This window comes from Hesperophylax consimilis, chromosome 4 (genome assembly GCF_061612785.1).
Source record: "Hesperophylax consimilis isolate HC1 chromosome 4, BYU_Hcon_1.0, whole genome shotgun sequence".
NCBI classification, from domain to species: domain Eukaryota; kingdom Metazoa; phylum Arthropoda; class Insecta; order Trichoptera; family Limnephilidae; genus Hesperophylax; species Hesperophylax consimilis.
Genome location: NC_142839.1, coordinates 11525492 through 11552261, shown reverse-complemented (window position 1 = coordinate 11552261; position 26770 = coordinate 11525492). Strand labels below are relative to the sequence as shown.

At 33.7% G+C, this 26770-nt stretch overlaps 1 protein-coding gene across 3 annotated transcripts; it reads right to left on the bottom strand.

The window, feature by feature from the left end:
• Positions 1-414: 414 nt before the first annotated feature.
• Positions 415-23430, bottom strand: mxt (Eukaryotic translation initiation factor mextil). 3 transcript variants are annotated; one of them, XM_089651349.1, is made up of 12 exons: positions 23366-23430; positions 22847-22981; positions 22102-22409; positions 17705-17951; positions 16188-16259; positions 14420-14480; positions 13390-13642; positions 10380-10608; positions 9037-9108; positions 7877-7992; positions 2924-2960; positions 417-1916 (listed from the first exon to the last, which is right to left on the bottom strand). In XM_089651349.1, exons 2-11 carry the CDS (start codon positions 22968-22970, stop codon positions 2952-2954), a joined length of 1491 nt encoding a protein of 496 aa, XP_089507475.1. In that variant the 5' UTR covers positions 22971-22981; positions 23366-23430; the 3' UTR covers positions 417-1916; positions 2924-2951. The 3 variants fall into 3 exon arrangements, with proteins under 3 accessions (XP_089507476.1, XP_089507475.1, XP_089507474.1); XM_089651348.1 differs by lacking the exon at positions 2924-2960; XM_089651350.1 differs by lacking the exons at positions 2924-2960; positions 16188-16259 and having other exon boundaries at positions 415-1916.
• Between the last annotated feature and the right edge of the window lie 3340 nt (positions 23431-26770).

Sequence of the window (26770 nt, the reverse complement as noted above, 5' to 3'; positions counted from 1 at the left end):
TCTTGAGAATGGATCATTTCTATGACTCGTTTTTGTGTAAGTCCACTCGCATGTGGAACAAGTTGCCGGCATCTGTTTTTCTTCCTTCATTTAATCCGGGCCTTTTCAAGACTGACATTAATAAATCCCTTCCTACACCCCCACCTTAACCCGCCTCACAACACTGCCCAACCGAGTGGCGATATAGTTCCCCTGTCTTTACACTGTACAGACGGCGGCGCTTTTGTGAGGTTTTACATAAAACAAACAAAAACCTCTCATAATATTTCATGTGCAAGAGAAAGAGGTTACGATGGAGATATCAGCGGTACGACTATAAATAACTGTTCAGCGATAGTAACAACTTAGATCATCAGGTTGTAAATAAAAAATAAAGAAACAATGTTTTAAAATTTTATTTGTTAAATAAATCAAATAATTCAAACATAAATAAAAAAGAATAAATTATTACGATGCAGATATATTTTTTGTAAAATTATAAAACAACAAAATAAATACCCCACCATACTAAAAGATCACATTTTCTTAATAAATTGTATCTGTATTAGCCTAACGGAACAAAACTGAACTTTTTTCCTTTAATTCGTCAAAATATCTATCATGTATTGTGTAAATAAGTAGTGAGTATTATACATTTTATTTTCTGCAGAGTTCAAATTCAGTTCCATTAACAGATTTCATTTACAATGGTTAAAAGACTAGAGGATTATAAAGTTCAGTTGATACATCTGGATTTTTTTTTTGAGTTAAAAATATTATTAAATAATATGTAGATTGTTAGTGTAATATTTTCTAGCTTATAAAATATAACCCAATATTATTATAATTGTGCTTAGAAAATCATCTTAACGTCAACAAAATATTCCAGTGTAACAGCTACCTTTAATATTTTAACTTTTTATCCGAATACTTTTCGTAATAAAGTATACAACCATAATAAATTAATATAAATCTATATTCTCCAAAAATAATGTTCTTTTTCCCGGTTTTATATAAAATTTTTCAAATACAAAACGTACACAACATAACATTCAATAAATTAATTTAGTTACCATTTTTAGATGCAAAGTCAATTATTTAAAAATTTTCCCCAGGAGAGTTCTGCATTTGATGCACAAAACAGTATTTACCTAAAATATGGCTGTTTTATCCAAAGCATGCTAATAAAATAAATAGTATAAAAGTCTATTTTAAATAACTAAATAGATTTTTATAAAAATTTTCAATTTCGCGTATTTATTCATAAAATAATATGAAAAGGTTGTTATGTTTAAACTTATAAGCAATAAATCAAAACGACTGGGCGTTTGCTTCATATGATTAAAATTGGAATATTTTATTTTTAAACCCAAAAAGACAGCAAGATGCGGTAAGAAAAGTGGGAGAAATTGAAGTTTATCGAGGTCAAACAATGAGAATTGCCTGAGAACAATAGTAATAGTACTTGTCTACTCCACAAACCAAACATTGCAACAAACTGTAGTAATATATCAACACATGGCAGTGGTGCTATTTCTGGAATTGTGGGGATAATTTAATTCAATTAAACAATTGAGAGAAGTTTCCTGGGAGTTGCCAAGGACTGGGCAATGTAAAATTAAATAAATAAATTTAAAAAACTAAATAAATGTGAAAACAGTGAATAGGAAGCAAAAAAAGGAGCTTACCTAAAGACACTATTGACGCAAGATGGTAAAAGAGTTGCCCACCGTTGAACAAAATATTGTTGAAATCTAAATAAAGATTGTTAAAAGTTGCATAAAAATTAGCATGTTAGTCTTTTAGACTATTTGTTGTAGTTAACATAAGATAAAGACAAAGTGGTTGGGCCCAGCTCTCTGCTCTCTGCTCTCCACTCTGCTGTGACCGCAGAATCAGAGGGCAGAATAAAGTTCTTCATTGAACAGCAAGCTTTTCTGTGGAAACAAAAATAGTTTTACCAATTATTATGAATATAATTTCAACAAGAATGTTATTTTGATTCTGTGACAGAAGACAGTAGCGGTAGTAAAATTTTCGCAAATGGCTTATAATAAAATCAAGAAAAGATCAATTGGGGTACATTATGAGACTGAAGGAAGTGGGGACGGGAAGGAGAGAGGAAGAGGTAAATGCCTGGGTATTCAGATCTGGTCACCAGACATGCCCAGAGCCATTTCAAGCAACGTTTCATTTTTAATTGGTGGTCTTTTAGCACCTACCAGGGTGATACAGAGAGTATTTTCCACTCTGAATCGTGCCGAAAATATACTAAATATTATTTTAAATGAATAATTTGTAAAATAACAAAAATTAACTTTACTCTCGCATACTGGGATTTGAACCTGCGACCTCTAGCTTCTAGAAGAGAGCCTTACCCCTCAACCAAGGAGGCCATCAAACTTAGGTTTTATCACAATAATGCTGCAGCTCTTTCTTACACACTCAAAGATAGTGAGACAAACAATATATGTATGTCTGCTTCCCTCAAAGGAAAAAATGCAATCATCATTATCATACCTCCCTCACTTGTATTAAAGAAATAAAACACCGTTGCTGTCGCCGTGCCATTTCTGTGGGAATTTTAGTGTCCATTAGTCGTTGTTACAAAAAATTAGAAATAAGTCCTTAGAGAGGGATAGATAGAACTAATAACATTATTGAAACAAATTCAATGTAAAACTGCAAAAATATTTGGTTGTTTTAATAGTCATAAACAATAAAAAATAATTTTATAATATGTTATATTAGCAACTAACCATTACGTTGTTCTCCGCAGTGGTATGCAGAGAGGATGTCACACAACTGTCTTGACACACCCTCGTTGCTTCATTCACTTTCGTACTTACTCTTTTCCCGACCTTGCCCTAACTCAAGTACATACTTGATTTAGTTATTACATATTTGTATTAATAGTAAAATGAGTTAAATGCCTGATACATACCTTATTTAGTATTTGCCTTGCAGTAGGATCAGGCCTGCTGTTAAAACACAAAAAACTGTGAGAATAGCATTGTCAAAAAGTTATTAAAAGCATTTTTATTAGTTTAAAAACAATAATTCTGGGGGAGGGAGGGTAAATTAGACTGTTTTGGTTATGAAATCATACTTAGGCCGTCTGCAGATGAGAGTATTAAGTTGCGATAACAATTAAAATACATTTTTTTTTAAGTCTCCTTAGTGTCGCATAGCTCTTGTGTACACCTCCATATACCTTAATGGATATTTATATTTAGACAACTAAAGTCTCTATACGCATATGTTTTTCAGACTTGACAAGTGTTTTCTATTCGTCTTCTGGCCTTCTGGCATTACAGCATAAAATAAAGGTTCACAAATAAACTCATCCCTCCTATTTATCCTTCGGTGCCACTTGTTTTTATCTTGCAAATATTATATAAATCAGGTGAGTGAACTGTTGAATGAACAATTACGAGCCAAGCCAATAGGAAGTCTTACACATGCTTAGGAAGATTATTAGATTTGCTATTTTTAATAATAAATCAACATATATGTGAAATAAATAAAAAAAGCAGCGAGTTAGGTAGAATAATTTTTTAATACTTACATTCTCCACAGTACAGAAACAAGAACCATCATTGTTAGTAGACATTGGATTATTATATATGCACTATCAAAATGGTGAAATATGAACTAATGTCAAAATGCACCTAACGTGAACTATAACAAAACTGCGCTTCATAAATTATTTTTTATTAGCCATTTTAGTAAACATATGTACACAATAGTATGGAAAGAAAAATTATTATTAACAAATAAAATACAATAATCCAAAGGAACATTGAGGAAAAAGACTAAACGTCACAAATAAAACCAAATTTCTGTCACAAGAGATCTATGTATTTTCTAAATAATAAAATATTTAATACTCGTGGATTTGACAAACTCACAATGGAAGAAACATTTTTCGACAATATTAATTTATAATAATTATAAATCACAGATGTTGTTAACAACCAACAGTAACAACCAAAATATCATTAAATCTAATGAGAATAAGGTGTGATACTAATAACTAATGAGTATAAGATGTGATTTACATCAAATGACATATAATTATATGTTTTGAGTATTTAGATAACGAAAAAGTATAATATTCAGCCTGCTTGATAAAAGTTGTCATTAATAAAAAGTTTTGTGTGTTCCCATCAACTCTGGCTGCCATATCTATACTACCTTAGCCATTTAAAGTCTTCAATACAATGTTAAGAGTCTTAAACACAAGTACCCAGTGGCAGTTCTCCACAGGGGAACACTGGCGATCATCCCCACCAGGTATTCCCAAAACCTACTAAAGAAATAAACAGTCGATGCTTAATCTTTACCACATTGAATGAATCCTTGCTCGATCTCGGGCAATCTGCGAAACAGCGCATGCGTACATATCTGTGGATTTCATATAGCTCAGGGACAAACCTTTAAATCCCCTTGTGACGAATATTGCACCGTTTGCTTTAGTTCAAGTAAGTTACGGTTGGTTAGGTTTCAGTACATTAGACATGTACTGAAACAAAATGTTGATCCCCACCTGCCATGCCACTACATACAATGTTAAATGTGAAATCACAAAATAAACATAATACAGTTATTAACTTTGCATTGACCTAAGTAATGCAACTACAGTGAAACCTCTATCTATCGTTCCTCGAATAATCGTTTTCCCGGATGTATCATTTATTTCTTCTAGTCCGAATTCATTTCATACAAAAATAGATCGCATCGATCATTTTTATGTCCACCATTTTCCCGCATTCATCGTAGGAATTACGTCGCGTATTTGACATATTTTGTCTGTGTTGAAACGGCGCCAGATGGCACTCGTTACGATGTGCGAAACTTTTCATAGAGAAAGAGAAAGAATAACAGTTTGTCGCCGCCATCAGTCGCTAGTTGTCGTCAGTTGTCGCTAGATACCCGAACTTAGTGGAGTGTGTGCAGTTATCCTTTTTGAGCTTTTAAACTATCTTCGAAATGAGCCGTTCGATAAAAAAAGTACGTACTCTTCAAGAAAGATTGAAAATTATCGAAGAGGTGGAAAAAAACCCCGCTGAAAAACGCGTCGATATAGCCAAGCGTTTAGGAATCGCGGCATCCACGTTAAATTCTATTTTCTTGAAAAAAAACGAAATTCGGGAGCAAATTCAAAAGTGCGGAAAATCTTCGAAAACTAGAAAAACCAGTAAAGAATCAAAGTTTAGCGAACTGGAGAAAATTCTTTTCTCTTGGTACCAACAATCTCGTGCCGTTAACATTCCGATTGATGGGAGCATTGTTCGAGAAAAGGCAAAACAAATTGCGGAGAGACTCGGCATTAACGATTTTGCAGCATCGAACGGGTGGATAAGTCGTTTTAAAGATCGCCACGGTCTTGTGTACAAGAAGCTCGCAGGAGAGTCCGCATCCGTAGATCTAGAAAGAATTTCGCTATGGATAAATGAGCTTCCAAAACTGTTGGAAAATTACGAGCCTCGGAATATTTACAATGCTGATGAAACAAGACTCTTTTATAAATGTCTGCCCGACGGCAGACTCACGATAAAGGGCGAGTCCTGCCACGGTCTTAAGGGGTCGAAAGAGAGGATCTCTGTGTTATTTTGCGTTAACAATGATGGAAGCGACATGCGCGAACCACTCGTTATTGGCAAATCGTTAAAGCCTAGGTGTTTTAAAAACACAAAAACTTTACCAGTAAAATATTACGCGAACAAAACATTTTTAATTTGTTTTTAAGGGACCTTGATGCGGAAATGCGCGTAAAGCAACGAAACATTTTATTGTTCATAGACAACTGTGCAGCGCACCCAACTGAGACGACATTTTTGAAGAATGTAAAAGTTATTTTTTATCCTGCAAACTGTACGAGCGTTTTGCAACCATTAGATATGGGAATTATCAAATGTTTCAAAGGATTTTATCGGAAACAACTTGTGCAGAAGGCTGTGTGTTTGATGGATTCGGGCACTTCAGTAAATAAGGCAACTTTAAAGATTGACATTCTACAAGCGTTGCATTTCACATTGACTGCTTGGCGTCAGGTCAAACAGACAACAGTTGTAAACTGTTTCAACAAATGCGGTTACAATAGAGTGTCAGAATCATTAGATGAACAACTACAACACGTTGAGGTTTCTGAAGATGATTGGCTTAGATTAGATACTCAACAAATTTTAACAATTTTGTTACTTTCAACGATAATATTCCAACGTGTAGGATAGAAACTATCGAAAGCTTGTGTGACGCAAGATTGACGGAGACAACAGAAGAGGTCGATATTGATGAAGAGGAGCCGCTGCCTGTACCTTCATTTTCAGAAGCATGCACACTCTTTGAAAGATTGAAAACTTTCTACTACGCACACTCAATAACTGATGCCGAAAAAAATATCATTTGCAAAGCTGAAAATATACTATTGACTTGCGGAAATAAAACAGCAAAAAAACAAATGTCCATGAAAGATTATGTATATACAATGCAATAAACTTTAAACAAATTTTGGTTCTGTTTAGCTTTGTATTTTTTTAAATAAATACATTTATTTACATCTAAAACTTATTTTCTTCTTATAATTTTAATCTACCAACGGTTATGCAGATTGGGAGGAAGGTATCTTTACTGGATCGTATCTCCTTGCGTTTTGTCCTCTTAATCCCGCATTCATTGTTTATTTCAATAGGTCCCTTTAAAACCAGTAGATAGAGGTTTCACTGTATATAGTTTACGTACGAATTTGGAGTAAGAAAATAAAATAAATGTTTTTTCATCCAATTAAATAATCTTCTATATACTCTAAGCCGCCTCCGTAATTCCACATTATCTTGTGTTTTGCTACCAAAATGATTCTGTTAGAATCCTAAATAATCCTTACATTAGTTACATGTATAAACATTTAAATAAAGAAAAGAAGAACGTAACACAGCACAAATCATGTTTGCACCAATTGTGCCTAGTTTAACAAGATATCACAGTTTATGTGCAATAGAAACAAATTCAAAACAAAAATAAAATTAAACATTATTTATAATGTTATAAAAATTAACAATTTGAACATAGCTTTCTTGCTTTCCCATTGACACGTGTTTGGAATGTTCAGTATTCACCCAGTGTCAAATTAATGAGATGTTTCAATATAATTAATATGACCTTATTTTAATAAAATATTCTTGAAAAATACATTAAGGTTAGTTTCACATTTGCTACTTTGCAGCGCGATATAGTATCGAAAACAATTGCGTGTCTAACTCACTAATGTATATTGCCCTGCGATTTACATACAAAATGTTGTATGCATATGAATCCTGCTGCTAAATCGTGAATGTGAAACTAGCCTAATACATTATTTATAATGTTTTATAAATTAACGATTCCAACATAGAATATTCTTTCTTTCCCATTGACACATATTTGGAATTTTCAATATTCACCCACTGTCAAATGAGATGTTTTAATATAATGACATGACCTTATTTTGATAAAATATTCTTGTACATGTTTTATTCTATATCACATTAGATTCTTTCATATCCCTCCATAAAAACAATATTGTATCACTCTTTATCTCTTACAGAATATGATATGAATTATCTGAGATTACACAAGAAAGATGTAGGCTTTGGTATAATATTATAAGACAGAAAGGCTGGAAGCATTAGTCACCAAGGGGTACCACCAGTTAATTTAGTTAGTAAGTCACATTGCAACCATAGTCCTGAACGTGCGAGTAGTATCCGTTGTTACGGCTGTTATTGTAGCGGAATGCGGTAGAGTTGGGCAAAGCATTTTGGTAGATGGGTTGAAACATTCTAGTGGTCAGGTCGGTGGGGGGATGTGGGGTGAGGGAAAACCTGCGGAGGCGCATAGCGGGGGCCGTGGGGGTTACCTTGCGAGACATTTCGGGGGGCAAGAAGCAGTTGGGGGCCAGTTTGCTCAGCGGTGAGGCTGCGTAGTGCAACAGCGTCTCTACAGTGTAAGAGAGCTTGCCTACCACTCTCTCCGCTGTGAACAAATTACAAAAGCTGTTAGAAATCGTTCAATCAAAATAACACTAAAGCCAGAATCACTAAACAACACAATTTGTGGATGATTTGTTTCATTATTCTTGGTAAAAAAAAAAGAAGTACAAAATAATAAAAATAAAATGGAATCACTTGAATTTACCAATAACTTTGAAAAGCACAATAATGTCTACAAACACAAAAATTGTAAATTTTGTCACACAATATAAAAAATAAGGAATTCCAGCCCATTTAAAAAAAACTATGATTGCGAATGTTCGCCTTATAACTTGAATATCTTTTTTTTTTACAAATGTCGGTTTCATTGTAAAAATAATTGAAAGTTTGTATGTAAGTCTGCTAAAATAATCAAAGTCTGACAGGTTACGGGTGACGTCATACGTACACATCGGTTTTGCAGGTTAACAGTTTTTATTGTTGTTCGAAGACAATTTATTGATTCTGCGTGTAATTATGAATGTAAATAAAACTTAACATATTCAGAATTAGCATTTGTTGATCCATCTCTAAATAGTAAATAATAAAGTCGCTATCCGCATCATTCTTTTTGTGCGCTTAATTCATCTAAACTAGGCAAAGGATTTTGATAGGGTTTTCACTATCATCTAGAGAATTTCTTCCAGAAGGTTTATGTAAATAATGCATGCATAGATTTGCATGTACACATGTAAAAAAAATTCTACAGTAAAGTGAGTAAGTTGCTTGAATTCTGTATTCTGCAGTGTCCTGAAAAGCTAACAATCGGAAGACGAATAATAAGACCCTTTGCACCCTTGAGGTGATTTTCTTACGAAAACGGCACTATAGAAATGATCCAAAGATTATTATTATAAGACAAGGCCTGCTTACAATTCCATCGTAAATGAATTGCTGTCGTGCCATACAGATTTAAAAACTGCAAAAACAAAATCTGCAACTCTTTTATAAGCATTGCCTGTTAACTGGTTAAAATGCTTTCAAAAATCTTTTTCACTCTGACAATAGCGCACAACGAGGCTGTGAGAGAATTCTTGAAAATAATTACCTGGTTTCTTTTCACTCGAACTCAGAGATCGAGAGAACCTCATTCGACGGGACATTTCTGAGTTGCTCTCCTCTAAAAAAAAGATAAAACACACAAGTCAGTTAAAGGTGTTAGGTAGTTATACGATGCGATACAAATGTAGCATTCCTGAGCCGGTATGACCAGTACACCAGGAGGGCGCACTGTAGATAACTATCACAAATTCGATTCAGACTATTAATTTCTTTTCCGTTATTTAAACAGTAGAGTACTATCCAGCACTAAGAGTTAGTCACGGTGCTCAGGCGCTACATTCTTTAATGTGCTTTTGTCAGTCCTCAGGAGGGCATGTGTTCCATTTGAGTGAGTGATTTGGGTTGGCGTGTATCTTGATAATTGTATTTATTGTTTATCCTGTTAAAATAAATACAAAGTGAATCGATATTTTTCACCATTGCGGACGATGTATCAAATAACAGCGACGGACGACGAGACCTTCATTCAGATAAATGAAGAGAGTGATGACGGAAGTGACATTATTGTACATCACAATAAAAGATTGGGTATAGAAAGTGAATCTCCAGATTCACCTTCTGCTTCTTCACGCACTGTACGAACAAAATTTTTGGCATTATCCCCCCGACAAAAGTTTTCACAAAAACATCTCACGATTTTTTTTAAATTCCTGGACCTAGAGCACTTCACTCCATCTTCTGATGGAAAACCAACAGCCTATTTCAATTTATTTTTCACCTCGTTACTTCTTGAAAATATTGTCAAAGAAATTTAATCATTATACTGCACAATTTTTGAACACAGGAAATTTTAAACCAAATTCACGGGCAACAAAGTGTCAATGAAATAAAAGCATTCATTGCCGTCTTAATGGAAATGGGGATAACAAGACGAGCCATCATTTTTCTTATTGGAAAAGGGATTCTAATGAGATAAAGTGATCTAACCTCTCATAAGCACTCGCTGTAAAAAGGGACCACATGGACTTTGCGCGGGAAAACACGATTCTGAAGGGACATAATTTAACATTTTTTGTAGTTGAAAATGTGTGGTTTTTTATTAGAAACATAAAATATTTTTCTTAACTTGCTTAATTGCAAAAAGAATCATTAAAATTGGTGAATATTTGTGAAAGTCATTGCATTTTGATTTAATACCATACTTTAAAAAAAATCTAAAAACACAAAATATCTGTAGCAATTAATATAGATACTTGAAAAATATGCATAACACTAAAACGGTTAATATCCTGACCATTTGTGGTCAGCAGATTGTGCAGTGAATAATTTCTAGATTTCACATGTAGCAAGGCATAGCAATTTAAAAGATATAAATGAAAATATAATTACCTGAAGAATTCTTCACAAAAACGTCGTCATCTGTGGGCGAAGGAAGTCCGTTCTTGAAGACTTCATCGTTGCCGTTGGTGGCGTAGGACTCCTTGGGGGTGGTGGGGAACACCGACACGGAGCTCATGGACTGCTTGGGGCCAAGGCGGAAGAAATCCCCAATTTCTCCCGACGGCAGCTCCGCATCATTGAAATTCTCAAAACGTTCATCAAGAAGGACCTTGGCTTCCTGGAATTATTTCAACACATTTTAAATGATTGGGTAAATAATGAAAAAGGATAAATTAGTTGAGTAACAAACAACTGATAACTGGTGCTTGAATGAAGAATAAAACAAAGATTACCCATATAATATACCCATTCAACCTTTTCACTGTGTTCTCAGTATATATAAAATAAAATTCATGCACTTATTTTAAATTAAACAATACACGTATACACCAAACAATGGAGGCATTTTACCAGACATTTTGACGGCCTCCATGGTCGAGGGGTAATGCTAGTCTCACACTAGGGCTATTGTACTCCTGTAGTTAGGAACCTACAATCAACCCATTGGGAATGTATGGCGAGTGATATGGTGAAATATAAAATAGTGACCAATAAAATACTGACATCCAAAATATAAGCCAAGATATTTATAATAATATAATATAATACTAATAAAAGAAGGTGTACAATGTGCGAGCTGCTAAAACACAGAAACGAGTCCTGGTACGATCAAGAAGTTATACGGTGCGGTAGCCCTCTATGAAGAAGGTTCCTGTTTTTACCTGACGGGCGTACTTTTGAAGATATAAGGGCTGGAAGTTTCGCCCTCTACAAATTTCTAGAACAGTCCAGAACATTCGAGAGTATTCCACAATATTCCAGAACATCCCGGAACATTCTGAAATGTTCGGGAAAAATCTGGAACGTTCAGGAACATCCCAGATTATAATGAACTAAAACCGGGATTACAAAGTGTTTTTAAAAAATATTTAATACTATAGCTGTACTCCGCCACGCATTGCTGTGGCTCAGTCTGTCTGTGCAGATAGGGAAACAATATCGCTTGTTTCTTTTACATCCAACAGATGGCGCTGTTTAAAAAAAACATATTTTTACCTGCCAGGTGACATCTATACAGGGTGTCCGGAAACTCGTAGTACAAGCGGGAAACTGGTGAATCTACATCACATTTGGAGTCGATTTTGTAGTATATATTTTTTTTATTTGAGCTTTCGTTATCGAGTAAATCGAGTTTGAAGTTGATTTTTTATTTTTTTTTTTTTTTTTTTTTAATCAAATTCTTATAAATTATTACTGAAGATCAAAGTACCCAACTAATTAAAACTATTTGAAAGTAAAACAAATGAAGAAACTCGGATTTGAAGCATTATTTTGAAATCTCCCTTCATTTAACCCGGTGTAATCATAAAATATTTCTGCTCTGCAGGGTTAAAACATCTGTTATTCAACCCTAAACACCAGAAAAAACTTTAACCCTAAAATAGCCGAAAAATATTTTTTTTTGGTTTTTTTTTTTTTTTTTTGAAAATGCTCAAATCAAAATTTTTTATGTTTTTTTGGGTTCCCCATGTGGTGTAGATTCTCCAGTTTCCCGCTTGTACTACGAGTTTCCGGACACCGTGTATAATGTAGGTATGTATATACATAAAAACATACGCGTATTCAAAATTTTGAAGCAATAGGTGAAGAACTTTCGTAAATATAAGATTTTGAACAAACGAATATTTACATTTTTATTTATATATACATAGATTGGGTATAATTATTGTAAACCTATGAAATATAAAAAAAAACACTTTGTAGCTTTAAGTAGATACACTTTATAAGAACCGTTTATATTTTATTGATATGTATTTTTATTTTGGTCTCAAATTTTTAATGTATAAAGCAGTCGCGGCCGGTGCCTTAAATTTTTGGTGTTCACTGAGCAATTCCTCAAAAACCTAATATAAATTATATGTGTGGGTATCTTACCATTTATTATATACTCCACATTTATTATTACGTCAATAATTTTAAAAGATTATTGTAATTATATGAAGAGATTATTATAATTATATAATAATAAAGATAGCAGAATAATTATATAAACAGATCTGATAATAACACAATAATAAACAAACGTTTCACTTTGCGGCACGGGTGATGACTAATCGAGCTTTAGTGTGAAGTTTGCAATAGGAGAAAAAAAATGCACATAAAAAAGGTTACTTTTAAACAATAAAACAAACAAAAATTAATAATGTCAATGTCAAATAGGTTTCCTAAGGAAAAGTCTGTATTACAAGATAATATTACATGAGACGCATAGTTGACTCATGATTGCATTTTACAAGAGAAATATTATTACTATCTTGTTCAAACCGTAGGTCAAGAATAATTACTTCGCTGCAGCCCTTTCTTCGGAAATCTTCAGATACTTTCGATTCTCTTTGTGTCATCTTCATGCCGCACGCCACCTGTTCAGCGACAATTTTATGATAGATTTTGTGTGATACGACGATATAGCGATGATGCTACGAGCTTCATACAAAATGACCATTACCTACCTTACGACTACCTCGGGCCGTAGCCGTCATAACTGTATATTAATATATTTAGATAGATTTCATTTTTATTTTTAACATTTTTTTAAAGATTGTGGACAATTTTATATATAAAAATATTATGTAAGACGCACCTGGTATAAATGCACTGTTTGAATGCAAAAAAATAATTTAAAAATTATACCTGCGGGTTTGGCCCATTTCACCATATCGCCCGCCATACATTCCCAAAGGGTTTCATAAAAGCTAGTCATGTGGAAATAATGCCAGCTGGTGTGTGGGTGCCCCAGTGGAAGCGGCTGTGAGGCAGACCGAGGAAGAGATGAATAGACTGCGTGAAAGATGATTAGAACAGGAGCGGAGACGAATGGCGAGGGACCGCACCCAGTGAGAAGGCTAAATCCTACCGTGATGACCATGAAAAATCACGAATATAACGAAATAGTCCTCACATTGAGAATTTGCAGATTATCCCCGATTAGCTTGACATAGTGATTGGGCCCGACAGAGACGGTGTAGCGGAACTCGCCCAGCATGTCGGTTGTGGAGGCGCTGTGCAGCAGGGGCTGATGCGGCTGGGTCTGCTCCTCCGAGCCCGAGGAGTTGAGGGAGTTGCTGGAGCCGGCCATGGGCAGGCCCGTGCCCTCGTGGCGCACCGGGGAAGCGTTGCGCCGGATCGTGTCCCCGATCAGATGCTTTGCATGACTGAAATTAATTACATAATTTGATGATATTAAATACTAACAGTATGCATAGGTAGGTATGTAAGTATGTATACATAACAGAAAATAAATAAAAAATTTTACAAGCTTTGATTTTTATACAAATTTACAGTTTTATTACGAGATTGATGAAATTCTGCAAACTTGACCTCCAAAGCAAGAGGGAGGTTACTATCTACTTCGATTTCGAAAAAATCTATGTGAAGCCCGGGCAACGTAGGAGACTTTAGCTACTAATATATACATAACTGAGAACTTATTCTAAATGTAACATTAATATTAAATTACACGTTGTGATAGAAGGAAAAATATTATTATTCAAGCTGTACTCTGTCGTGGAAGTGGATATATTTATAACAAGCCTGGATTGGCTATAGGACCAGTAGGGCAAATGCCCGATGGGCCAGACTGACCTTAGGGGTGCCATTGCCAGCGTGGCGGGCAATCGTATTGCCACCACAATGGGCCATGGGGGCAATTTTCGAAATTGTCAAAGTATAGAATAGAATATGAAATTATGAAAGTCATTTCAAGTCCCAGTCTACCTGATGTATAATGAATAAATATTTATACCTAGGGCACTATGCCGTATGATATGAAGTCAAAGAGTTAAAAGTCCTCTGATGGAATAGATCACAGTGAAAAGTTCACCATCATAAAATATAAAAAAACCTGATATATGTTGGTCGGGCGACACATATGTATTCACTTTAAATAAGTGAAATGATGCAGAGGAAGTTAAAATATTGAATTTACTAACTTGACATTCTCTTCATTGGGTCCAGTGATTTGCACCAGCCTTTCTTTAGCTCCAGGGCTGACTGCAAATAAAATATTTACAATTCAGATGGTCGTAATCACAATAAACATGCGGCTATCAAAAGGTTAGTATCATATACCATACACGCCACTATCTCACATTACGTTATTAGAGCATATTACTCGTGTGTAGAAGGTGCAAATACATTCATTGTGCAAATCTGAAAACAAAAATTATTTCTCAAAAAGAAAAATATCCATTTCAAATTGAAAATAACATTTAAAAGCATCTCATGAAAAATGTGCAAACAAAGAATAATAAATTGTTAATTTTATTTAACCATAACCAGATTACTAGAAAAATGTTGATTCTGAATTGTATGGGTTTTGTATTTATCAACAAAAGTTTAATTTAAAGATGTTTTTTTTTTAAATTTTTAGTGCGATTAAAAATTTGTGTAAATTTCAGTTGGCACAGTAAAAATTAATGAACTCACTAAAATGAACATTCGTCAAATTAAACTCTTGTTAAATAGCAAGCATTTTTAATTAAAACACATATTATTAATGCACGCAGCACTTCATCACAAGATTAGTAGACCTGAAAAAGAAATGGCGGAAAATTTTATGTGTTATATTTTGGGTTGTTGTTGAAAACATTCTAAATAATTATAACGGGACCAAAACAATTCAATGCCTGAAAATTCTTTTACAGGTTTCAAATGAAGTGTTTTGTAAAGAAATTTGTTACATTCATAGTATTGTGTTAATTGCATTTTAATTATCATTAAATTTGAAAGTTTTCAATACTAGTTAGATATGTGTGTTCAGTGTGTGACCTGTGCCTTTTTTCCTGAGTTTTCAGAACAAAAAAGGGTTTTGTTGGTATTTTTATAGCCATTGTGATTCTTTTAAAAGTATATAGTAATGTAAAAAAGGCAAACTTCAAATGCAATATATGTGAACTATTTCTATCAATTTTCGTTGTTTGTTTTTGGGGTGTTATGCCGTGTTGCGCTAACTCCTTCTTTAGCCGACGTTTCGGACAGCGTTGCAGTGTCCATCATCAGGGCAGATCCGGTTTTTTTTTTTTACACATCTTCAGATCTACCGGATCTGCCCTGATGATGGACACTGCAACGCAACAAAAATGCTTTTGGCCGTGACAATCTAAAAACTTACCTATTTCTATCAAGTTTATAAATTATTGTTTACAATTTTTTTTTATAATATTATCCTTGATTTGGAGGTTATTGGCAGATTAATTATTTTTATGTTACTTATTACTTATTTTATCTTAATTCTTATAAATTTTTAATTATTATTTTCATTGTCATTAAAAAAAAAAAAAAAGATGTACTGCATTGTATATAAAAGCCCTCTAGACGTTTAAATAAAAAAAATAAAGGTTGGAAAAAAAGGTCAAGACATACCACTGTTACTAACATTGGAACTTTTTAAAGCGTGAATTAAAAGTAACACATTGAGACGTGAAAAAGGTTATTGTAAAATCACAATAAGTAACGAGTGATTAATTTATTGTGAATGTAATTGCTGGGGTAGTTTATAATGCCATGTAGTATTAGATCACTAAAAATCACAATGCGGATGGACAGTGGCAGCAGTAGTGGTTATGTAGAGGAAGGCGGTGGCGGTGGCGGACGAGAAGGAAGCGGAGCGCAACGCAGGAAAGGAAGGGAAAGCACTGAACCATGCACCACCAAGGCCTTAGCCGTTAGCTTCTCCATAGCACAGACTCCATGTCCTACCTCTCTGAAAGGAAATTATTGTATCGCTGAGTTCTTCAATCATGTGCACCCGCCGTCCCTTGATACCCATTACTGCAAAATAAAACAGGTTTCACTCTCCGCACGGTACAGCCACAATCTCACGGGGAAATATATAAAATAAAACATAGGGATTAATAAACAAAATACTAAATTGAGTGAATATATTGGTAATTGGAATTAAATAAATAGGTGGGTAAGATATAAAATCAAATATAAGGATTAAACTCTTCCCTCATGACCTATCAAATGTAGAAATAAATTACAAAAAATCAACTTTTATTTTATTTTTGATGGTATGGGGGCTATAACTTACCTTTACAGCGCCGACCATTTAATGTGTGTTGTGATAGTGAAAAGATGTAGTTTGGTATTTAATGTTTATTGAAAATATGTTACACTATAACACGAAATTTTATCAGAAGGATTTTTTAGGAGCCAAGAACTGTCAACTGCCAAGTCGGACTCGAGAAACAGGAATGGCCGCCGTTGACCGAAACTGGCGAGAGCTCTGTTTTCGGGTGGCGATCCCTAAAAATATGTTTCCATATAAAAAATATTATTTTAAGTTATTTGCCAGTTCTTGACTCCACAATGGTAAAGATTACTTTTTTTTCTTCTTCTTATTTTAGAGTTTAGGGTATGTCGTGCATTAATGGACCAATAGTTTGTTAAAAAAAACATCTAAAATACAATAAGAAAAGTCTCATTATTATTTGAAAATATTCTAACCTGTGATAAGCGTTTTTTCTTTGAAAATTTAAATTTATTTGTTTAGCAAAACAGCATCTGTCAAAATCAGATATAGGTACTGTGTTCATTATGTAAAAGGGGCAGTGTTTGACACGTTCTAACGAAAAATTTGTGATGGATAGCTCGACACTTTTACGATCTCTGTTAGACGAAAAATAAAGAGCGGTAATTAAATAAATTTTTGAATTTGCTAGCAATGGGTTATGCCATCATTTTTATTTTATTTTACCATGTGGGAAGAGGTTAGCTAAATTAAATGGTGAGAATTTATTGATAAATGAAATTAAATAAATATGTGGGTAAAATGATCGGCCATCAGTCAGATGAATCTCACCCCAGGTAGAAATGTGCTGTCTTTTAATTAAATATGTACTATAAATTGCTATTCGAAGAATGGGGTTCATGTTAGGTACATAATATTATATATCAAAATTAAATGAAAAAAGTTTGAATAATAATAATAATATGGGATCTTAAATGAAATCCTATGTAGACTAGAAACAGAATAACACTTCAGTCATTTTATCCTAAAAAAAGACGAAGAAATAGATAGATAGTTTATCATGTTGAATTTGCTTTATCGAGTAATAATAATAAATTATGTTAAATTCTAATCCTTCAAAAAAAAGAGACTATATCACAAAACACACAATATCATCAAATGTGTACAACTGTAAGATACACCTAGTCAGTAATCCAATTAAGGTTCCAGATGTGAGAATCGACATGGATTCAAAAAGGGTTACCTTTTCCAGAGTCTGCGTTCCTGATCACAACTTCGTCTTTGGAATAGTTCTTCCCCGGGATCTTGGTGGGCTTGGGGAACTTGCCCGATGTCTTGATGACCTCCCCGGGCCCGAGCAGGGGCGGGGCAGGCGCCTCGGGGGCCGGGGAGGCCAGGGCGGCGAGGGGGACCGGGGCTGGAGGGGACCCCAGGGGGAGGGCCAGCACCTCCATCCCGGCCATCATGTCGGCGGTAGCGAGAAGCGCGGGCTAGAAAGATATACACACTTTTGGTAAAAAGAAAATACACAATGAGATAACACAAAGAGATTATGAACTTACTTAGTACTTTCGAGAGCTTTGCAGACCAATACCGGTGTAGGGATGCTACTAGAATATTCGAGAATTTTCACCCATGCAAAACGCATTGTATCTAGAACTCTCAGCAAAACATTGTAGATAGGGTGCGTTTACCTACACGCCCAAAAATTCTCGATGCACGGGTGCCTCTATATAATGGCGGATCGAGATGTACTTAGCCAGTCCGTAATCAGCAGTTACAGGTGACCAACCTGTGAGCCCTGCGAACGCTCCCTGCCTACTGAGCAGCCGCTATGGCCGGCCCTCGCGCCGTGCCCCGCTTCCTACCTCACCGCACCACTACAGGGCACGGACCTACTTACTACGCCTTTAAAGGGGAGCCTATGAATTGTTCTCTCGAAACTCCGAGGGATTACATCCGCGCCCTGGCCTTGGATAACATCCCCGGCCTGCGCTCCCTAGACCCTGCGACACCTTCGCAGGTCTGCGCCTCGGCCCCGCGACATCGTCACTGGCCTGCATCTCCTGCTCATCTGCCGACCAGGTCAATTATACCTTCGGCTACCCTACTTCACACTGGAGTACCCGGAAGACTCCACGCCAGTGCTGAACACATCCTAAAGTCCGGTCTCCACTAACGCGGTGTCGAGCCACAGACTTTATCGCCTCAACTGCTCCACCGCCGTCATCGCCGCTTACACCTGGTGTCAACGTCATCGGTCCGGAGTCATCTCACAACTATACTGCCTCAAAAAAACGCTGTGACCTCACAACATATATCTTTCATTGTCTCCTTACCAAATCCCCATACCGGTAATGCTGCTAACATTTTTCTAATCGTTCAAGAGTTCAGATCAACTCGCACAACAAATATTACTCTGATAATGTCATATAAACAGAAACCGGGTTCTTTTTTTTTATTCATATATTGTTTTTGACACTCTCTTATCAAATTACAGAATGATTGAGAACATTTATGAACAATAATTATTATAATCCTGTCAGATAATATTTTGAAAATCGTGTCCTGTTCTCCTCAAAAGTAGGAGACACTTTGAAGATAAGTTGTTAATTAAATTATTTTTGACCAGTCAGAGGCTGAGTTGGTATCGCGTTTGGATGCCATCCAGACGTATTGTGTTTAATTCCTCGGCTGGCTAAGTCCTCCATCGCAACACAAGCAACATTTTCCGCTTACCGTGGTGGTAGTAGGATGATTGTCTTTTTTTTTTAAAGAAAAAAATAGTTACTAATGACTTGAAAAGTTAAGATATTAACGAGTTCAATTCCAAAGTTCTAGTAATAATATGAGTATTTCTCAAAAAAAGTGTACATTTTGGAAAAATAAAGTGTGCCTACAAACAGTTCAAAAATTTCACATGTTTTTAATTAATCATACAAAAAAAAAATGCACCATTTTGTAGAATAAATATTAGGCTTTAAAATATCGAAAAATAAACATTACAATCGTATTAATTCGCAAATATTTTAATTTTTTAAAAAATATCGATTTTTACCTTCCATACAAAATAAAATTGCCACCCTACCCACCTCATTTGTTTATACTTCATAAAATGCGATAATAACGTTATAATATGTGATTTTTTGTAAGTTTTAGGGTCTTAATTAAATGTAGTTTCTGTAAAAAGGTAATTTTCTATGGGGTTTCATAATAAATTAATAATTTATGCCCAAAAAACAAAGTGAGACATCACCATTTACTTTTTAGTAACTACTCTTTAGTTACGTTTTATTAGTACTTCCACCGTAATTTTTTAACCCATTTGTAAAATTTAACATGGGCAACACTAGCCTCTTTCTGATTAATTGTTGGTCTGACTTCTCCGCCATAACATTAATTGTTAAAATCAGTAATAACGTGTTTCTTTAGTGGGACCACTATTTCGTAACAGAAAATATTTTAGCCTTTTTTCACAAAACGGTAAGTCTTTTTCTACTCATCTTTTTGTAACATGTGCGGTACGAACATTGCTAAGCTTACATATTAACACTTTTAAATTTTATCAAACCATTGACTTTTTATAACATAAATTCTTATTACAATTTCGTAACGTTTGTTATGAATTTCGTAACGTAACGAAAAAGTTCAATGTAAAGCTGAGTGTACACAGTTACAACGTGATCAAGAAAAGTAAGTATATTGTAAGTGTGTCTAGCATTTTTATGAAAGTCTTATGTAAGTTTAGTAATGTAATATATTATGCACAATGCACAAATATACATATGTATTTAGATATAATAGGAAAAAAATAAAATTTATTATACCATAGAGCAGATCTGTTGATGGCGCTGGAAAGTAGGTAGGTTGTAATACATAGGATGCGCTGGAAATTCCTGATGGTCAATGGCAGAGCAGGTGTCGTCGGACTTGTATGTTTTATCATCGCGATTATATATGGCATTATACATAATGACAAGTACTTGAAGATCAAGCTGAGCCATCCAATACTGGTTTTATTTTAAATAAGCTTGAGGCACTCATACACACTATCCGTTCTACAGGCGCTTTATACAATATTTATAAGTGCCTTAAGTTTTTTATAAAAGCTTATTTAAATATAAATTTATTTTTATTTACTCTGATAAAACCATAACTACAGTATAATTTTTTTTTAGGAATGCCCCCAAAAACCAATGCCAAAAAGCAAAACGCTTACAGATAAAGACTGAAAAAGGAAAATACAAATAAATATGAGGAAATCCGAATTAAGCATTTAACAAAAGTTATAGAAAATATCAAAAATAAAAAAAGAAATTCTTACAGAAGAAGAAAAAGAAGAGCTACGGGCAAAGTGGAGACAAGCCAATGATAAAAGAGCTGAAAGAAAGAAAAAGGCTAATCCTACGACACAATACAATAATACATTTGAACGTAGAAAAAATAATAAAAAAATCCTAAAGGAAAGACTACAAAAGCTGACTGAAGAAAATACTCGATTAAAAAGTCGAAATAAGAATTTAAGACAGTGCTGTAATCGGATGAAAAGGCAAGTGAATATTCTGAAAATATTATTGCATAAACAAACTAAGACTAATAATGATGCTATTCCCATCGAAACTGGATTATATAATAAATCGGAGATGTTATAATAGGAAATAATGATGCCATAGAAAATAACACTGATATTGAAAATATGAATAGTGAAAATGAAGATTCTAACAAAATCAAAGATAAACCATGTGGAGTGACTATCTTAAAAACGAAAAACTGGAAAATATACATACAAAAAAGAAAGTGGTTTGTAAGGGCCTTATCTCTAAATCTCTATCACTAAATGACTATATTCATGCGCCAAAGCGGAGTGATAAACCAAAGACTGAAAAACTGACCAAATGTGTCTCGGAAAGATTTCAATTATTATAAAGATGAGGAAGAAATTTATAAAACGCTAATGGATAGTGATTCAAACTAAATAATTGTATGTTATTAAATTTTTAATAGTTTAAACAGTGCCTGTTCTTTAATTTCTTAAGATTTGTTGAATATTGTGTTAGGTACTTCAATTTGGGAGCTGATAATTTGATTAAAAAACATTTATTTATACTCCCTTGTTTTTTTTTAAACCCTTTTGGTATAACAAAATACAAATATTTGGGTCGTGAGTTTATGTATGTTTGTAGTATGTACAATAAATAAAAAAGTAAAGGATAATTACTTACATTTAAAAAAGACGACAACTAATTAAATTGAATAAATAATAAAAAAAGTAAAATAAAATTTGCCATTGTGTAAACAAGCCTTATGTTTACTATTTAGTTACGTCTTATGACTATTTCGTAACACTATTTCGTAACTACATTTTCGTTACGTACATTTATTTTGAGAAATACTCATATAGCAAATAAACTAAATATCAACATATAGTGTGCGTATATCATGATATGTTATAACACATATTGATCACCTTATTAGCCTTCTCATAATATCTACAAAACGGGAGTTTTCAAAGCATTGTGTAAATTATTAGAGTCCATTTATAGCGCTTCTTGTAAGTAAAGCAGAGTGAACAATTAAAGAACGGTTATGTTGCCACTTATTATGAAAAACATGTCTACATTTGTAAAAAAAGTAAATTACTTCAGCATGAGTGACCCTGTGCTTGTAGTATAGACTCATGTTGTCAGTTTCCTGCCAGTTCTTGGCACGCAATTCAATCAGTTCCAAAAGGTGGAGCCGCGACCTCTTATCCAAGTTTTCGTCCTGGGAACCATTGCGGAACAAGATGAAGAACTTGTCCAGCAGGTCCTTGTACATGGACTCCAGCTGGGCGCCGTGCGTCTTCAGATGCTGGTACATCAAAGCCACATTTGACTGGAAGCATCTGTCGTAGTTGCCCAGCGATATCTCACAAGCCACAGTTTGTGACAGGACTATCAAGTCGTCAACTGGAAATCACAAATTTGCATTTAGTTACCGTTAGTAGGAAACGAAAGCAGAAAATTATCATAGCCCGCTTGATACAATATTTTTTTAATAAAACCTTTCGATTCACCTTAATTACTACAAACTACAAAAGGCAACTATCTGCATTTGGGAAATTTTTAATTTTAACATTCTAATTTTCAATTAAGTACAATGAAAATTCGCATTCGTTGTATGGAATGACAGCCATTTACAGTAAGTACTTAAGCGTGGTCAGCGATCCCGAATATTCACCAAAAATATGACTAGAATATCAATTTTGCGTTATTATTGTAAACACCTAAAAATAATATTACTCATCAGAAATATAAACAAGATAAACAAAACTGGGAACATTGTGCAAATTCAATATCATAAAATATGATTGTGTATGTATTTGTTTAGACAGAAAGCAAATTACCTGTATTTATCTTTAGATCCATTACTGAGTTCCTTGTGTGAATAGATGTTGAGGTAGACCTCAACGGTCGCGGCATCTCCAATTTTTTAACTGTGCGAGTCATTTTCGTAGTGGTCGACATCATTGCTTTCCCTGCTGCAAATAAAAACCAACAAATGAACACAGACAAATTCAAAACACTAAATTAGAATAGCGCGAATACGTAATTAAAAATGTCAAAAAGTAAACACCAATGTGTCACAGTTATGAATAACCTTTATAAAATTATACATCCATATAGAGAAACAATGAATGAACGCATTTTAAACTAAAAAAATATAATAAGCTCGTGGAGACTGCGAAAGTGGATCTTCGGAAGTGAAAGGAAACCAACAAATTCGCATCAAGGTAACACTATTTCCCATATTTATTTCTACAACTTGAAACCGTGTTAAACCATACAACAAAAGAAAAATAATGATTTCTGCATTTCTTATTGTGTGTTTAGTGAAAAAAGCAAAAAATATCAAAATTCCATACCTCTCGCTACGCCATAAAACAACGACAAAATGTATGACAAGTCACCGACAACACACCTACTCGAATCTATCTGGAATCTTAGGATTAGGGATGGGACATATTCAAAAGCATCCGCGAACGTAAAAAAAAAGTGTGTGAAACTAGTAAGGTGTTATTTATAGTTTTAAAGTATATTATCTCAATTAATCGTGATGTAAATGGCTTAAAATAAGTTATAAGGCTTTCCTACGCGTAAACTTCGGAACGAGCGTTCCGCGCGTCGCTCCAGACCCTGTGCGGCTGTGCAACAATGAATCACGCTTCTCTAATCGAATATTTCGACAAAGCAAAATCGCACATCCCTAATTTATCCAAAGACAATTGACAAAGTTCCGCCTTATTCGCGAATGATTTGTCAACTAATTTAGATATTTTCATTTTGTCAAAGCAACGTACCCACTCGTATTATTACGGTGACACATAACGACTAACGACATAACTTTTTTTAAATATGTGCAAAGTATTTGTAAAGTTCTAATATAATACAGCTCTTGACTAATCGTGTGCGCGGGCTCGGAGTATTATTTTTATTCTGTCACAACATATTTTAACACGCTTCAAAGTAATATTAGAGTATTTCTCAAAAAAAGTGTACATTTTGGAAAAATAAAGTGTGCCTACAAACAGTTCAAAAATTTCACATGTTTTTAATTAATCATACAAAAAAAAAATGCACCATTTTGTAGAATAAATATTAGGCTTTAAAATATCGAAAAATAAACATTACAATCGTATTAATTCGCAAATATTTTAATTTTTTAAAAAATATCGATTTTTACCTTCCATACAAAATAAAATTGCCACCCTACCCACCTCATTTGTTTATACTTCATAAAATGCGATAATAACGTTATAATATGTGATTTTTTGTAAGTTTTAGGGTCTTAATTAAATGTAGTTTCTGTAAAAAGGTAATTTTCTATGGGGTTTCATAATAAATTAATAATTTATGCCCAAAAAACAAAGTGAGACATCACCATTTACTTTTTAGTAACTACTCTTTAGTTACGTTTTATTAGTACTTCCACCGTAATTTTTTAACCCATTTGTAAAATTTAACATGGGCAACACTAGCCTCTTTCTGATTAATTGTTGGTCTGACTTCTCCGCCATAACATTAATTGTTAAAATCAGTAATAACGTGTTTCTTTAGTGGGACCACTATTTCGTAACAGAAAATATTTTAGCCTTTTTTCACAAAACGGTAAGTCTTTTTCTACTCATCTTTTTGTAACATGTGCGGTACGAACATTGCTAAGCTTACATATTAACACTTTTAAATTTTATCAAACCATTGACTTTTTATAACATAAATTCTTATTACAATTTCGTAACGTTTGTTATGAATTTCGTAACGTAACGAAAAAGTTCAATGTAAAGCTGAGTGTACACAGTTACAACGTGATCAAGAAAAGTAAGTATATTGTAAGTGTGTCTAGCATTTTTATGAAAGTCTTATGTAAGTTTAGTAATGTAATATATTATGCACAATGCACAAATATACATATGTATTTAGATATAATAGGAAAAAAATAAAATTTATTATACCATAGAGCAGATCTGTTGATGGCGCTGGAAAGTAGGTAGGTTGTAATACATAGGATGCGCTGGAAATTCCTGATGGTCAATGGCAGAGCAGGTGTCGTCGGACTTGTATGTTTTATCATCGCGATTATATATGGCATTATACATAATGACAAGTACTTGAAGATCAAGCTGAGCCATCCAATACTGGTTTTATTTTAAATAAGCTTGAGGCACTCATACACACTATCCGTTCTACAGGCGCTTTATACAATATTTATAAGTGCCTTAAGTTTTTTATAAAAGCTTATTTAAATATAAATTTATTTTTATTTACTCTGATAAAACCATAACTACAGTATAATTTTTTTTTAGGAATGCCCCCAAAAACCAATGCCAAAAAGCAAAACGCTTACAGATAAAGACTGAAAAAGGAAAATACAAATAAATATGAGGAAATCCGAATTAAGCATTTAACAAAAGTTATAGAAAATATCAAAAATAAAAAAAGAAATTCTTACAGAAGAAGAAAAAGAAGAGCTACGGGCAAAGTGGAGACAAGCCAATGATAAAAGAGCTGAAAGAAAGAAAAAGGCTAATCCTACGACACAATACAATAATACATTTGAACGTAGAAAAAATAATAAAAAAATCCTAAAGGAAAGACTACAAAAGCTGACTGAAGAAAATACTCGATTAAAAAGTCGAAATAAGAATTTAAGACAGTGCTGTAATCGGATGAAAAGGCAAGTGAATATTCTGAAAATATTATTGCATAAACAAACTAAGACTAATAATGATGCTATTCCCATCGAAACTGGATTATATAATAAATCGGAGATGTTATAATAGGAAATAATGATGCCATAGAAAATAACACTGATATTGAAAATATGAATAGTGAAAATGAAGATTCTAACAAAATCAAAGATAAACCATGTGGAGTGACTATCTTAAAAACGAAAAACTGGAAAATATACATACAAAAAAGAAAGTGGTTTGTAAGGGCCTTATCTCTAAATCTCTATCACTAAATGACTATATTCATGCGCCAAAGCGGAGTGATAAACCAAAGACTGAAAAACTGACCAAATGTGTCTCGGAAAGATTTCAATTATTATAAAGATGAGGAAGAAATTTATAAAACGCTAATGGATAGTGATTCAAACTAAATAATTGTATGTTATTAAATTTTTAATAGTTTAAACAGTGCCTGTTCTTTAATTTCTTAAGATTTGTTGAATATTGTGTTAGGTACTTCAATTTGGGAGCTGATAATTTGATTAAAAAACATTTATTTATACTCCCTTGTTTTTTTTTAAACCCTTTTGGTATAACAAAATACAAATATTTGGGTCGTGAGTTTATGTATGTTTGTAGTATGTACAATAAATAAAAAAGTAAAGGATAATTACTTACATTTAAAAAAGACGACAACTAATTAAATTGAATAAATAATAAAAAAAGTAAAATAAAATTTGCCATTGTGTAAACAAGCCTTATGTTTACTATTTAGTTACGTCTTATGACTATTTCGTAACACTATTTCGTAACTACATTTTCGTTACGTACATTTATTTTGAGAAATACTCATTAATTTTTACTGGGTTCTTGTAGTTTCCAAAAAAGTACCTACCTATTGGACATATTGAACGACCTCCGTGGTCAGCAGTTGTATTTGGTCCGGGATTTTACGTTTGAGTCGCATGAAATAAAAAAGTATTATTTTCAAACAAAATAAAAACTTAGTAATTATTCAGGATCGCTGGCCACGGATAACGCAAAATATTTTTTATTAAAACCTTTTGATTTACCTTGATTACTATCAAAAGAAACTGACAG

What these genes read in the sequence shown, in the direction of transcription:
- mxt (XM_089651348.1), bottom strand. Translation starts at nt 22,970, where the DNA reads ATGATGTCGACCACTACGAAAATGACTCGCACAGTTAAAAAATTGGAG. An exon ending in TTCGAGTGAAAAGAAACCAG is followed by an intron (nt 7,993 to 9,036) that starts GTAATTATTTTC and finishes ATTTGTTCACAG; the next exon opens with CGGAGAGAGTGGTAGGCAAG. An exon ending in CCCCCGAAATGTCTCGCAAG is followed by an intron (nt 1,917 to 7,876) that starts GTAACCCCCACG and finishes TTGTTTCCACAG; the next exon opens with AAAAGCTTGCTGTTCAATGA.